This window comes from Lepisma saccharinum, unplaced genomic scaffold (genome assembly GCF_977018435.1).
Source record: "Lepisma saccharinum unplaced genomic scaffold, izLepSacc3.1 HAP1_SCAFFOLD_422, whole genome shotgun sequence".
Lineage (NCBI taxonomy): Eukaryota > Metazoa > Arthropoda > Insecta > Zygentoma > Lepismatidae > Lepisma > Lepisma saccharinum.
The window spans coordinates 112,135-128,962 of record NW_028143122.1 but is presented as its reverse complement, the minus strand read 5'-3'; the positions used below and the strand labels follow the sequence as shown (position 1 = coordinate 128,962).

The window sequence follows — 16,828 nt, the reverse complement described above, 5'->3', positions numbered from 1 at the left end:
AGTGTCCATTTATAATGAAATTTTTTAGGTAGCTCTGTCATTTATGTCTTACTTTGAAGTGTTCTTCTTTTTGACCAAAGATAAAAAAAAATGCTTAATTAAAATAATATGGTTTACAATGTCAAGTTTGAAAGTACCTGACGAGTATTATTTCTTCTGTTTCATCCTCATTATTCTGATTATTGAGAGAAGTAAAACAAAATATTGTTGACAAAAAGAATTGACTGATTCATCTTTGATTTGCTCTTACATTCAGCTCATCTATTTTCATTCCTCTGTATTCACAAATGCCTGTGTTTTGTTATAAAAATGCCAGGACAAGTTAAACTTGAAGAATTCTGAAGTATTCTTTTTAGGAATACACCTTCTAAATTTTAATTATGTTAGGGTACATGTCTTGCAAACAATGACAGCATACTGTTGACATTTGTTATCTCATCGACAAACCATCGGTGTATAAAATTTTCATATTTTGGATGAGTACCTATTTTGGTCAAGGTAACATTGCCCACCATTTATGAACAGCCAGTTCTTCTCAGTGGATACTCTATAACCAACACTGAGCAGCTCGCAAAACATTATGCTGGCTCTGTGCAAACAGTGTTTTTTTGTGCCATTCTATTGCCACAAGCAAGGCTTACAAATGGTTGCACCTGAAGAAATGTGACCAACAATCTCACAGTAATTCTGCATTTTTATTTAAATGGTCAATGAAAATATGGAAAGAAGAGTAAAAGATTTGAAATGAGTTTAGAATGTATGTAGAAAATTAAGTTCTCTCAACATGTGGGTGGTCACATTTCTGCATGTAATTCTAATTTGTAATATTCTTTTTAGAAGTGACTGGTTTCAAAACTTTAAAATTCATGGAAAAGTGCTATGAAGTAACAGACTCCCTTACTTGGTAGTTAATTATACATTATATCAAAAGTGAATACTGTTTTTCTGATCTCTGCAAGGTTTTAATTCCCGGTCAATAAGCTCATTGCCTTGTGATGGAAGGGTCCCGGGTTTGATTCCCGGTGGTTCGGATCCCACGTTAAACTGTAGGTCCCGTCCTTGGAAGTCATCATCATCCCATGGAAGGCAATGGCAAACCACCATGGGCTCACCTTGCCCAGCAACCTTCAGATCAAAGACCTGTCTTCAGGCAGAAAACCCCATCATATCAATATAATATTGACTTACCTCTATTAAAAAATAATTTGTGTAGAGATGGTGGAAAATGCAAGTTTGGCAACTCGAACTTGGACATGAGGCACAACGTGCCATTACACCACCAATCCCGAGCACCAGCTTTACTTGCACTTTCAACATTTTTTAAAGCTGGTCTATTTTGCTGTGTGCTTTTGCCAGCCAAGCTTGCATTTATCACTATCTCTACATGAAGCTATATACATCGTGAATTTTTAAAAAATACTTTGTTTTGAATTAAGAGATTGATCTAATTTTTTCTTCCTTTGTGAACACTGTAAGAAAAGTTTGAGGTATACCTGGGTTCTTTGCAAACTTCAGCTACTTTATCTTCCATATACTTAACAGGAAGGGCCTCCCCATGGTGCAATGGTAGCATCACCACCTTGTAATCAAGGGGTCCAGGGTTCGATACCCGGTGGAGGCACATAGTGGTTCGGATCCCACTTTAAATAGTAGGTCCAGTCCTGATTAGCCTTACTGTGCATAAAGTGGACTTAAAACACCAAATCAAACAAACTTAACAGGAATTTATATTTAAATTGAATCAATGTGTTTCACTTATCAAATATAAATTTATATTTCGTAAGTTTCCATAGTTTTTCTCTATGCTGGAAACTCTTTGTCACACACTAACACTTTGAAAACCTAACATCTTTTTAAGCCTTCTTCTGAACAGAGAAACTAATCCACAGTTTCAGACTGTACCTGCAGTTTAAAGTGTCACCACTAGAACTGAAACACATAACTATTGATAACAACAATGGGGATTGATTCCAAATTATTTTACAATGTATCAGAATTACTTATTATACAGGTAGAATTGTCTGTTAGAGTTATCAGTCCAAGTTCCTTTATGTGGTTCCATGTTATAAATCTAAGGAAAGTCAAGATTGCTACTTGAATTTCGAGTATAAAGTTTGCCTGCTACATGGGCAATGAAACTATGGACCACCTTACTTTGAAGGTAACGTCATCTGGGAAGCATAATTAAATTTTGAGCATTGGAATGAACGCATGAGTTGTACAACCTTTTAAGACGATAGTCATAAAACTTCTGCATTTGAAGGGGGAGACAACAAATATTACAGAAAAATCAGGAATTAATGGCTTAATAAACAGTCATCAAAATTTCAAAATCAATACACACTGGAATTTTGAAATCCCAATATTTAGGAACTCTGAAATTATTCTAATTTCAAGCTCGATTCTGGGATTGAGATATTTATTTAAAAAAATATAAAATTTTTGGAATGTATCTAAGCTAGTCTTGTGCCACCTACACCACATCCAGTCGTGGCTGGGGACAAGATGTGTAAAGTACACAGCTGAACACTCTCACACCCTCATTTTATGGTACATTGCTTCTAGAAAATATCATTTTTAGACCTACTCTTACCTACGTAGGTTGGCATGAATTTAACTTGACCCCATCCCCCTCCCCAGGAATAATTCTGCCAATGCTCCTGATAACCATTAACCACTGCACTGAAAAAATATTATTGTAACTTAAAATTAAACCTTTAACAGGATCAAACTAAATAAGAAAAGAATAAATGTTATAACATTGCTCATCAGGTGGACACGTAGAAAGAAGAAATGTCCAATAGGTGGGTTTTATGTGACGTCAGGATGCACACAGCCGCCATGTTTGCGGCCAATTTTAACACAATGCAACAGTTTGTGACGTAGGTGAAACACACCTATAACGAGAGAAAAATAAAACCAGTGGACTGAGAATTTTCTCATAGAAAGGTGATGTAATGCACCAGATTATTTGTGGTTTATGATGATATTAATGTATTAAGGAACGAAAGGAAAAATTCAGTAACTTTTGACATTTAATAAGTTGCATAAAATTTGTACACATACCTACTTTGTATCATTAAATCGGACAATATGAAAGTTAAATAACAGGCAATATAACATCAAATATAAGGCATAAGAAGTTATAAACTTGAGCTAAAATATTATTCAATTTGTTAAAATTTATGTTGATATTTGACCAACACCTGCAAATTGGAACCTGCATTTTTTTTTTTCAGTTACATTGTACAATTAAAATGTGGTACTGTTTCTATATGATGAATATATCATCAAACAGGTACATTGAAAATGTTGCATTTGCAAGCTTATTTTAAAATACAATTTTCACATGGTTGATTGAAAAAGATATACAGCGATTTGCTAATTAAATGCTTGTATTGCATTTCAGTGAACAATGCAAATTAGAAATACCCACGTAAACAGAAAAGATTGCATGATGTTTTACCTTTTAACATAACATTTTTTAAATTAAATAAGACAATATATGAAACATGTGAAAGTAATAGACCATAGAAAATATGAAACAAAAATAAAATAATTTTTAAATCACAGATACTACTCTGAGTTAGAGACTAATGTTATCAGCAATGTGAAGCATTGCATAAGCTTCTACAGACACCTTACATAGTCTGGGATTAGCATGGGAAATAAAAATAGGAAATTTGTTCACCGATACTTTCGGCACATACATACACTCCATTTTTCAGTCACATATTAAAACCAGAGTAAAATATCATTGTCGAATCATAAGCTTGTTATAAATTTTAATGTGCTACTTTATTCCCTGTTCTCTTTCAATATAAAAATTCCATATTGCACTAACAGGAGAAATGTATTTTTCCTAAATAAAAAAAAATCTACTTATTGTTTCTGCAATTTCCTTCTGATAATGTCTTGGCAGAGTATTTCCTAGTGTAACAGTTTTGTACAAAAACCTTTATTTTCAGCCAATTCTTGTCATTTAAGAGCGTACGATGTTGAGCAATGAGTGTTTCACATTCGGACCTTCTTGGAGGCTTCTTCCGTGAAATGTGACCTCTAAAGAAATCAATTACTGTCTGTTTCTGCTCAGTGGTCCAAGTTGTATAGTCACGTTTTTTCGTATTCATGGAACTAGTTTTAACCTGTTCGTTCTTTTTCAGACTTTCACTAGTCACTGGTCGGATATTCTCTACTTCATTTTCAAACAAATCTTCTAACTCATCTACTGCTTCTTCATTTGAGTCATCTTCAGAACTATTAACATTATCATAAAGATTTGTATTTCTTTCTAGCAAATCTTCTTCCATATTTACATTTATCTCATCGAGACTTTTGCCTCTAAAATTTGAGGCAATTCCACTTTCCATCATTAAAAGCAATCTGCTCACTTTTGCAGTTTGAAATATGTGATCAGGCAGCCTATATTCATTCCTGTGGGTACCACTTGTATGACCCATGAAAGTAGCCAGTTGCTCTATATCCTGTTCAGTCATAGATAAGATCTGGCTTATTGTTGCTAAATGCTTCCTCAATTTTCTTGTTGTGATGGAGTCAGGATTTTGTAATTTTGCTCTTTTAGCATGTTTCGCTAGTGTTTTATACCCTACCAGTGGATTATTTGTCTTCAGGTTACAGAAAAGGTAGGGGTTACTCTCACTGATGAAGTTATTCCTTAACCTGAGTAGGAGATCAATATGTTCTTGAACATCAAAACTAAACAATACTGGTGTTACCTTTCTTTTCCCTTGAATAACTACTCTCTTAAATTTTTATCAGTATCATTTCAGCTGGCTTGACTGCTTCAGCAAATTCTTCATAGTTTTGATTACTGCTCGCATTCTGATAAAGCTTCACTGTTAACCTGCTTAATTCTCCTCTTTTTCTACACAGAAGAACAACTCTGCAGTACACTGTTTCCAGTAAAGTTTTGTATGCTGTTTCATTCCCAGAATCATCTATCAGGTCCTGAGCTGCATTCTTTCCTTGTTCTTGAAGAAATTCCCTAAACTTTTTTAGGTCACTTGCAAAAGGTATGATTGTGATTTTGTTCATTCTGTTAACATGCAGGTCATTGGCAGCTTGGTGAGATATTTCATATTTCCAATTGGAATTTAGTAGAAGGATCATGGTACGTAGGTCACTTTCTATCTGACTAGTTGCACGTCCATCCAAATAATTGCCTTTCCTATATATGTGGGATATTCCTATTTCACAGCACTCTTTAAGAGACGTTCTAATATTCATTGCATATGTAGGTGCATTAAATTTGTCTTCCAGATCATCATATTTTGCTGCTGATTTGGCAGCTTCAACTAGAGTATCAAAATTTTGAGGTTGTAAGGCCTGCAGCAATTTTTTTTTATTTTTGGATCTTTTTTCCTCATATCAATTAACAGTTTTGATAGTTCCCGCATTTTTCTGGATGTGACATTTACCTGGTGTAAATGTCTCTGTCTGTGAGTTTTTAAGTATCGAACACCAAAAGAGCAGATCAAAGGATCTTTCTTAGCAACAAGTGAAATTGTATCTGCACGCATTCTTGTGAAAACCTGTTCTCTGAGCTTAACATCAACTTTCATTCCCTTAACCAAATAATTCTGTGCTGCACCTTGAGAATATCGCTCATTTTCATTCTCTGGTTTTTGTGAGCAACGTTTCCTATGTCGCCATAACTGCCGTCTTGAATAAAATCCTAAACAATAAGTACAGGGTAAAACGTTGGATGACCCACCCAATGATTCTCTCACAGGTTTTACCTCACCTAGATCCTTACTGAGGTAGTTGCCTTTCTTTCTGAGAATAGATATTAACGGTTTTCTCTCTTTGCTGTTTTTTGGTTTGGACCTTATTTGTTGCACAGCTATTTCATATTTATGGTTCCACACTATGTGGCGACCAAACTGTTTAACAAGAGTTTCGCAATAGAAACAAAAGTCTTTTTTACGCTTGTATATTTTCTTCTTACTATTATCCCTGGTATAATTTCGTGGTGAGTCCTCATCTTCACTTTGGACAACTGGACTTCCCTGTACACTCTGGATAACTGGACTCTCCTGCAAACTCTGGACAATTAAAATCTTTTCTTGATAGTGAGAACCTGTATTCTCTTTTGGACTCTGTAGAAGTGGATCCATATGTAGACCTTAGACAACTGGACTCTCTTCTTGGTAGTGGGGACCTGTACTCTCCTCTGGACTCTGGAGAAGTGGATCCATACACAGACTCTGGACAACTGGACTCTCTTCTGAATCATGTGTACCTGGACTTTGAATAAATGGACTGTCCTGTAGGGTTGGGAAAACCAGCCACTCTGTTTGATTGTGAAACATTGAAGTCTCTTCTGGATTTTGGGTAACTACTTCTTTTTCTATACTCTCGAAAACTTTGATGTCCTCTGGATGCTCAACACACTCCATGTTAATAGTGTCTGGACTCTCATCATCATTATAAATAGCTGAGACTGAAGAGGGTGGAATGATCTCACTGTCAACTGTCAAGTCATAAGATATTCCAATTTCAAATTCACTTTTTATTCTTACCTTTTCTTTCTTGTCCTTAAACATTGCTGAAAGAAAAGACTGAGTGTATATGCCACAACTGGGCCAACATGTAGACTCTGGACAACTGGATACAGATGCAGACTTTGGACAACTGGATACAGATGCAGACTTTGGACAACTGGATACAGATGCAGACTTTGGACAACTAGATGCAGATGCAGACTGTGAACAACTGGATTCTCTTCTGGATCTCTCTTGGATTTCACATTTCATTCCATTGGATATTAATTCCCTCATGTTTTGGTCTGGGGAAAAGGAATAATTGAACTGGTCAGTTTAAAGTGCAAAAGTTACACTATACAGTATTTGTACATACAATTTACAGTATATATGTATTTTTCAACATTTAAATTAATTTATAAAAAACAGGGGAAAATCCGTTTTGTTTCCATTCATTTTATAATAATAATAATCCTTTGCAATACAGTCCATGAAGGGCCTTGGCTTACCTACCGACTGCCGGCCTCCCTCCCACACTTTTCATCGTCACCTGTCTCTAAGCATGGAGATCTTCAACCAGTAGTGGAATAGTCAGGGTGTCAGCCTGACATATCCCCAGCAGTTACAGTAGGTCTACGCGACCGGATTACGCTCTCTCATTCGGAGCTCCCCAATTTCCTCATGATGGTGGGTTGCCACCGGTCTGTACACAGGTCGAACAGAATCAGGAGTGAATTGGGTTCAAACCCATGCCATCCCACAGCCGCCATCCAAAGCATGGGGCCTTAGACTGCACGGCAACGGAGAAGGACTTCAATTCATTTAAATATTTTGTAATTGAAAAAAATCATACGCTTAAGTTCCTTATTCTCATTTACAAATTATTTCATTATTAAATTAAACTTCATGCAGTTGGTTTTTCCAAAAAAATGTTAGGAACAAATGCTGGCTAATTAGGACTGTAATTGAGACGAATTACCTCCCTTCCATTCAGGACAGGGCCAGTTAAACTGAATGTCCTCTATAAAAATTTCAAAACCACTGACATAACCCCCTCCCCGGGGAAGCGGTGGCACTCTTGGTTAGTATGCTCACCTCTGGTGCCAGGGGTCATAGGATTGATCCCTGTTGGGACCATGTGAGTTTCTTAAACACCGCTGACCTTGTGGTTCCAAACCCACATTAAACTTTAGGCCTAATTGTTTTAATATTCTCTTGTTTCAACTTTCAACAAATATCTCTAGAATCCTGAAAATGTTTTCAAAGGAAAGAGTGAAGAGGTGTTACTGTTCACTTCCAAGTTCTAACTGCTTAAGTGGGCCACAAACAATAAGTACTCAAAGAGGTTAAATTTTTTTCATGAACAAGCAATCATTAGTTTCCCTTGGAAGATGAAATTTTTTTGGGGAAAGTTCCTTTCCTGGTCAAAACTCTAGATAAGGAAACATGAATCAGGATAGCCAATCTGAGCGGGATCCACTAGAATATTACGTTCTTTTATCACTTCCTAGTTATAGATTTTGCCTACTGCATTTCTTCACATTCAGTGTAAATAATGTTCAATAATAGCACATTCAAAGAGGATCCCAAGGGTTAAGATTTTGATTATTTTTTTTTAAAGTTCTGGAGTCATTAAATTTCTTTAAAATAAGCGCATGTACATACTTGAAGAATGAAGGCTGCCTATGTGTGTAGCTGACCACAGCAAACTCACTGATGGGTGAGTTCAAGAAAAGCATCTCCTCTGATGCTTACATGGAATGTGATAAATACAGTGTAAAAAGGTAAAGGTATGCCCTGTGCAATGCACCATGCCATGAAGGTATATGGGGGAGATGTGGAAGTAAAGCTCCACACTTTCTTGTCATTGGCTATGTTGGAGGTGGGTGGTCAGCACCATGCTTTGGCAGCCTTTCGAGGGTACCCCCCGGTACTCATTCATTTATAAGGCTGAGTAGGCCCCAGAGCCTCTTGGTGCTGAGACCACGGAAAAGTTATCCAGGTATGAACCACCCAGGACTCAAACCAGCATCACCCATGTGGCAACCGGTTGCTCCACGGTCTTGACCACCGAGGCTAAAGCCAGGGATATTCTTTAACTCCTAAGAAACAAACAAACAAAATAAAATTTCAGTAAACACTATGGTGGTATAGCCCCAGTAAACTAATTTTTCATTAAGCAACAGGTGGCCGCCAGTCTATCAGTTACCTGTAATTGCCATTCTGTTGCTTCCCTTACTAAAATATGTTTCTGATAAAAAAAAGGTTTTATCTTGTAGCTCCTTAATAATCTGTGATCTTGACGAACTGAACCCAAAACCCCATGAATCAAACTAAAGGGATGTAACAGTTACACCATATGGGAAGAAAAGCCATTTCTACATCATGTTAAAGTACCATAAAGTGGAGCTATTCTGGACACTCCTTCCTAAAATGTTTCGAATGGACATGTGTGAACATTCAGCTGTTATTTATTGTTATAGATTTACAAAAAAATCTTTACCGTTTATAATTTTTCCTTTCTTGGAGCCATGAAATAGTTACTGAATGCATCCTTGTAGCATATCAAAGTGTTCATAAAAACACCAGCTAAAATATGGTATGTTTTGTTGAGTTGAGTTGGTGTTTTAAGTCCACTTTATGCGCAGTAAGGCTAATCGGGACTGGACCTACAGTTTAAAGTGGGATCCGAACCACTTGTGCCTCCACCGGGTATCGAACCCGGGACCCCTTGATTACAAGGCAATGACGCTACCACTGCACCATGGGGGAGGCCCTAATATGGTATGTTTTGAATTGCCCCACGATCTATCAGGAATGAGTAGCACACAAAAACACACAATGTTCAGAATAGTCCCAAATTAGTTTTCATTTGGGGGGGGGGGAGGAAGGTTGGAAAAAATTCACATGAGTACACTTGACAATGCTGTAAAGATCTGATGTTCTGCTTAATTGCATTTTTTTGCAACATTTTCCATCAGAGGCATGGTAAATTACATAACTACACCAAAACATGTTTGGAATAGCTCCATTTTACGATAGTATTATTGAATTTTGTGACCGGTATTAGAATTCAAATATGTAGGACTTCTCATGCAGATATATAAGTAGGATATTTTAAAATTAAGCAGATTTAATTCTTATGGAAACATCTACAAGTGAATTCATTCATTTACACAAAATAGATATGGTTCACACAAAGACATTTAAGAAAAGCTATAATTTATGTTAATACCCTTTGTTTCAGAATTGTGATTAATAATAATAAAAAATATGTTTCAGTAGTTATCGTTAGTAGGAATAGAAACAAATGTATTTAAATCTGAGGGGTACAAAGAAAAAACACTTACAGTTCTGAATTGCTAAATGCCTCTCTGTTTCTGTCAACCCCTTTGTTGTTTCATATTTTGGCCACAACAAATTAAACCATTCTCCTTTAGATTTGCATAAATCCAGAATTTTTCTTGATCTTTCCTGTGGGGGAAAAAATGGATTCAGACATGTTTCATTGTAATATGATGTTTGTCAAGCTGTGGAAAAATACACATGCATCAAATGCAATGGAATGCATTTCCATGAAAAAAAACAAGATTCTTGGGAAAGTGGATTTTTTTACCCACCTTTACACACTTCTTTGGATAACAGAAGAACTAAAATAGTTAGGTGTAAAAGAATTTCATACCGACATATATGACAACATTCATTATGTACACTGGAGGCACATAGTGGTTCGGATCCCACTTTAAACTGTAGGTCCAGTCCTGATTAGCCTTACTGTGCATAAAGTGGACTTATAACACCAAATCAATCAATCAATCTTCATTATGTACTGTACACAAAAAAATTAATTAATCCTGAACGAAAGAAATGCCAATACAAACCATAGCCTGTGATAAAGTTATCCCCATTACTACAAATAGAAACATGGGAACAACGCAGTCCATAAGAAATATGTGCCAGTGTAATTATTTAAGCTTGTTAACAAAGAAAGTTTCTGTATGTTTAGTAAGAAATTGAAAAGTAGTACTACCAATTGCTTCATGTAGTCTCAAAAGCGAATGCATCCCTCAATGCAGATATTTAAGGAAAAACTGTGAGGTCCACTAGGCCAATATATTCTGCACCTCATAGATGGCCATAGAAATTTCAGTGATGTCGCCGAGTATTTATCAAGAATATGTTTATTTCTTTCTCTTTTTATTCACTTCATCTCATTATGTTCAGACCACATCATCCTGATTATACATTAAATAATGAGATATAGTTCAATAAACTAATGCATCCAGCATTCCCAACCAGTACACTTAGATGGTATGTTAGGTTGTTGTTTTATCGCCACCTTATACACAAGCTGATCGTGGTGAGGCCTACAGTTTAAACTGAATTCAAAACACTATTTTTCTCCACCAGGAATCTAGCCCAGTACCCCTTCATTACACCATTGTATCACCCAAGCCACCGTTGTATCACTAGAAGTCTTACGAAGCTGTTATTTAATTCAGATTTCATTCAATTCTATGTTTCGTGCTACATCTCTATTTTTTCTATTACGAAAACCATTATTATTTTACAAGCGCAACTAATTTCATGAATTATTTCCATCAGTATTTGAATTTATCATTAATATATTCAGCTTTTTGCTATGACATCCTTTAATACGATTTACAAATTTTCGGCTCTTCATAAAAGATAAATAAGGGAAAATTCTCACTTCCCACTTGTTCCGAGATGGAACTACTACACCATATTTACATAGGTGCGAAGGTAACAGTTCAGATTGTTTTATGATTTCTTCAAATTCTCCTAGCAGGAAGAGTAATTATCATAGAATTTTGGAAATCATTGGCTCATGAAATTTGAACCTTGCTTAAAGAAATGAGCATTGTTTGAAATTCGAAAAAAAAATATCTATGTTGAAAAAATAACTTAAAAATTACCTTACGCAAGCATGCATGCTTCCCGTGGATGATGTATTTTCCACTGAAAACAGACTGTAATCATCGGAGACTAGTGGGAATTAATGTAGAAGTAAATCGGAACCTTAGTAGAAAGTATTTAGGGATTTTATTTTAATGCTAACAGAACCAAACCTAACCTGCCTAACCTAACCCCAAAAGCATATATTGAACAAAATCTTAAGTAATCGCTAAAACTCCGCAGTATGTGTTAACAGACATAAATCAAAATCGAACAATGTAAAAATTACATTCGTAGCATGATAAATTCACCATAAAACAAATGGAACTTGGGCTTGTGTGAATTTTGATCGCTGGAGCAACACAAAATAAGCTACGAATTTTGCGTTACTACACAGTAACTACTCCACTCCCATGCAGGTTGTTTTGCAACTCATCGCCTAGGAATGAATAAATAAAATAAAATTTCAAATTCAAATCATTGAGTAAATTCTTTACAATAAAAATCGCTAGTTATTTATAATAAATAATTATTTATCTTTCCGTTCCGCTTTTCGGATTTATCGTACCCCTTCCTGTGTCAGAGATAGCACAGGTTCTGTTTTTAGTTTATTGACAGGAAGCTAACTTAATAAAATTTTGAGAAAATACATTCATGAGAAAGGACTTCCCTCACTATCAATGGCTTGCAGAAGACAGTTTTACAGTACATCATTTCAAAGTTGGATTTATCTAAACTTGGAACTCCCTAAAAAATAGGGGGTAAGAAAATTGAACTTTTTGTAACTTTCACTGTTTTTAGAAATGCTGTGGATTGAAAATTGTTCGGTAAAACTATCGCAGAGTTAAAACACTTTTCAAAGACATTTCTGTACTTTTTTTAATGGTCATTGATCTTTCTTCTTGCGAAAGAAACACATTCCCAGTTAATTACGATCTGTTTCTAACGCCACAAACCATCCACGGATAGCCACACGCACCATTCATGCAGACGAGGTATGCCTACGAGGTTAGGTTAGGCCTGTTGGGTTAGGTTCCATTAGCATAAAAATTCATGATTTTCCTCTTAAATTAAGTTATTTCGCTTCTGGAAGTTTGCGTTTGGCAAGAATACACTTCCATAAACATAGGAGAGTTCACAGAAATGTGTTAAGGGAAGTAGTTTCTTGTGTAAAACGTTAAGAAAAGTGTTTTTACTCTGCGATAGTTTTACCAATTGTTCATTTGTATAAGGCCTTATATGAATATTTCAAACATTTCAATACATATGTTCTATGTTCTAAACAACACATTTGCAATATTGCAAAGTCAGGAGTGAATTTTTATCAAATGGCTAATAATAATAATCACAAAGTTCATCATTGTATTATTTGTAGAGTAACGTTAAAAATAACTATGTCGTTACTAAATTGAATTTCAAAAAAGGTAAAAGGTAAAGTGTTCCCCTGTGCTTAGCACCATGCCATGAAGGCGTATAGGGGGTGTGGGGGTAACGCCCCACACTTTCTTGATCCGGTCGTGAGTGGGGGTGATGTGATCAGCACCACGCCCCTGACCGCCTTTACCCCCCAGGGTTTCCCCCAGGTACCCATGTTATTCGACGCTGGGTGGGCGCCGGGGCCGCTTCCAACGTTAGAAAAGTTGAATTTCATTATTTCTAAATGTTACACTTTCTTTGAGTCTCAGTGGTCAATTCGGTATAGTATCTGCTACATAGGGGTATCAGGGTTCGATTCCTGGAGTAGTCAGACCTGGATATTCTCCGTGGTCTCTGCACCAAATATCTAAATACAATGAAAAAGCAGCAGGAGTATGGTGCTGATCACCCACCTCCAACATGGCCATCAAGAAAGCGTGAAGCTCTACCATATGTCATCATGGCATGGTGAATTGCATGGGGGACACTGTTATCTTTCAATTTTATTGCTTTGTTCTGGTGTCGGAATAATGAAATTTATTAGATCCTGTTTAAAATTAGGGTAAAGATTGCATATATCGCAGTTGGTAATTGGACATTCATTTGGTTAGGTTGGCAAAGGTTGCATTCCGTCAGTTTACCTTACTAAGATGCTACAAAATGCTCTCTTCGAGCTATATAGATATTACGTTCTGTTTCATTTTTAAGTATTTCAATAAGGTAACCTGAACTTCGCCAACCTAACCAAAAAAGTGTCCGCGATATACGCATCTTTACCAAAATTTGTCCCTACTCTTTAAGAAAAGGAAAGAAAGAAAAATACGTTATGTATGTTAGTAAAGTAGATAGAAAGAGTATCATACATGCAGTAGAAATAAACAGCACATAGGTCTATCGGTAAATTTCTTGCAGAGCGGAAACGCGTTTCTTAAAATTTACGGGAGAAACTACTTAGTGAAATTACGAAATTGTGTTTCTGTATTATTTTCGACGTTTGTTGATGTTATTGCTGTAGAGTGTATTCCGATTAACACGAAAATCGGTAAATTTGTGTTGTTTTTATGCTAATGGAACCTAACCTAACAGGCCTAACCTAACCTCATAGGCATACCTCGAACCTGTGAAGGGTGCGTGAGTAACGGAAATTATTGTACGAAATGGAAGTAATTATGGTGAAAAATGGAAAAGCACACCCCACACAATCTTCAGCAATGTGTAATACATAAGTATAAATAAACAATAACCGAAAAGTAACTATTTTTATGTGTTTCCGCTCTATAAGAAATTTAATGGTCTAACATTTATGTCAGTCGTAAAATTGATGAAATGGTTGAATTCAGTTTTTTCCTTCTCAGATATCAAATGTGAAAGACGTGATAATACCCTATTTCTTGCATTCCAGTAATTAATGTCATAGTTCCGAGACTTTAAACAGAATTGCGGAAAAATATTGAGCATATAACCCTGTGTTTATGTGTGTGTGACACCTGCCCCGATCCAAATAACAACATTTGTCCGTGCCGTAAAATAAAATACGTAAAATAATGAAATGACTAATGCTATCACTAAATTTAACCTGTAACAGCAATCATTAAAGTCAACACTTTCATGCTCACTTATGGCCGCGTGCACCAACGCCGATTATTTCGAAGTTCAGATGAACGAGATCAATTGTAATCCACTCTAAATGAACTTGGTTTAAAGATTTGCATTGCACCAACGAAAAACAACGTTCAGGAGATTCCGTTCAACTGATCCGAGATTAATTTGTAAGGCTATACCTGATAGGTTGGCTAAAACAAATGACAATCAAGAACCCCATAGAGTAATGTGATGTGTTAAAGTATCAACATGTAGGAGAAGAAAATAATTCTGGCTGCAAACTTCTATGAATTTGATAAATGTACTAATCAACCTTGTCAATATGTACAAGGATGTAGTGGAGTGTAGAAAAATAATAATATTAAAAAAGAACTGACGGCACAACACAAAAGGAGAAGGAGAAAGCATGGAACCTTCTTCTACGGGACTTTATTGCCTTACCAAATGCATTCGATTTTGAGAGAACAGCGTATGCTGAACATCGCCCGCTAATAAAGATATAGATATATTATTATTATTTCTATTATTACTGTACTGTGGTAAGTATTTGAATTTTTCATTTCTTAATTCTTATGTATTGTCGTGTCGTGTAAATAGCCAGTAACATGTATTTTCGTAAATTTATACAATCCAACACCATGTAGCAATATCGTAAACATTGCTGTGTTATAATTTACCTTGCACGTAATATATGACATTTATATATGTTTTGTGTTCTGGGATAGAAAGTACAGTATTTATAAACATTACGACTTTGCACCACAGAACCACAAATTATGATTATTATTTTGGCAGTTTTTAGTTTACATATTTATAGTTCTCGAATTATCAGCATTGTACATCCAACATCTCTAGCGTTTGCATGTCCTCGATATCACTTTCCGCTCTTTTTTATATTAAAAAACAACTGCCTGCAGTCGAAGCGTCAGTATCATGAACCAGGATCAGACACCAAAACGGTCGCGAATGGCCGATCAGAAGATAATCTCGTTTTGATGTTCCTAGATCGCGATCAAGTGTTGAACCGTTTTCGTGCAATGGAATTTTCCAGTGATCCTTTCCCGATCCGAGTTTAATGATGAAATGTCAATTCTATAATTAGAAAATACAGAATATTACATTCACTTACCATATTATCAGTAATCAGCACTTGCTGCAGTTCAAATTGCAAGAGTTAGGCCTAACACAAAAATTGCCAAACGCAAACAAAATGTACTCAGCTTCTTCTTTTCTTCTCCTCACCGCCGTGCCTACGCAATTTCGCTGGTCTCGTGATCCAGGGCTACCAAATGTCTCAACGGATGCACGTTACACGATGAAGTGAAAACTTACCTGTTTATTCATGTTCACAATAAAAACAATACGGAACCCAGAATTATACGGGCGCGCTTTCAGCGCACCAAGTGGCAAATCATTGAACTAAAAAATATACCATAGCTGCCATATTACGATCATTACTGCAACCAGGCTAGAAAACTTTCGTATTTTTCTATTTTCAATTGCGAATCTTTTTTTCAAAAATAGAAATTACAGTAGGTAGAGGGTACCAAGAGACATCTATTGGCAAAGTTGTAAAGATGTTAAGCACAGGAGGGAAAAGCAATACAGGGAAGACAATGCCGCATCCATATATGGCATCCGTAAGCACAAGGCTGCAACTTCAACTGCAATCCTCAAATGTATGGCACCCAAATTGACGGTGGGTTGTATATATATATATATATATTACACATGCATGTATATTTATATATATACGTATATATATATTATATGATTGGTTGATTTGGTGTTTTAAGTTGTGACGTTCCTTTCTGGTGTTCGCCACTGGATCACGGATTACTACGTCACGGTCAGGGGGGTGAAACTCTAATGCCACGAGCTGTGGTCTTCGTGACGTCAGCGATGTTAGCGATATCTATTGGCAGTGCACCCAAGTTATGCGCTTCTCAGTCGCGAAGTATTTCATAGTTCTACGCTAGATGTCACTCCATCGCCAACTAACAGTGAAACCAAACACAATATACATTTGCTGATCCTAGTTACATTGAACGTTTTTAGGACATCTACTTGAAAGTTCTCGCAGGAATATCTCCAGAAGAAGTCTTGAATTTTAAGTTTGTTTTATGCACAGATAGGCTAGTTGGGACTGGCCCAGCAGGTTAAAATGGGATCACACCATTAAATGCTTGAAATGGACAACGATGTGTGGGGTATCTCCAAGGTAGAAATATCTATGCAATATCTGTCCTATTTTATAATTTATTATTTGAAAATATACTAGCATTCGACAACTGAACTCACGGCTCGAGCTAGCATTCCTTCATCTAAAAACTTCCATTTCGAACACACTCTCCAGTCTCCACCAGTGTGATATCGAACCCGACACACCT

General features: G+C 36.2%; 1 protein-coding gene across 1 annotated transcript; it reads right to left on the bottom strand.

The window, feature by feature from the left end:
• Positions 1 to 3,062: 3,062 nt before the first annotated feature.
• Positions 3,063 to 15,612, bottom strand: LOC145982790 (uncharacterized). Its single transcript, XM_083116154.1, has 3 exons — positions 15,568 to 15,612; positions 9,854 to 9,977; positions 3,063 to 6,808 (listed from the first exon to the last, which is right to left on the bottom strand). The coding sequence occupies exons 1-3, from the start codon at positions 15,568 to 15,570 to the stop codon at positions 6,147 to 6,149; spliced, it is 789 nt and encodes a 262-aa protein (XP_082972280.1). The 5' UTR covers positions 15,571 to 15,612; the 3' UTR covers positions 3,063 to 6,146.
• Positions 15,613 to 16,828: the final 1,216 nt, after the last annotated feature.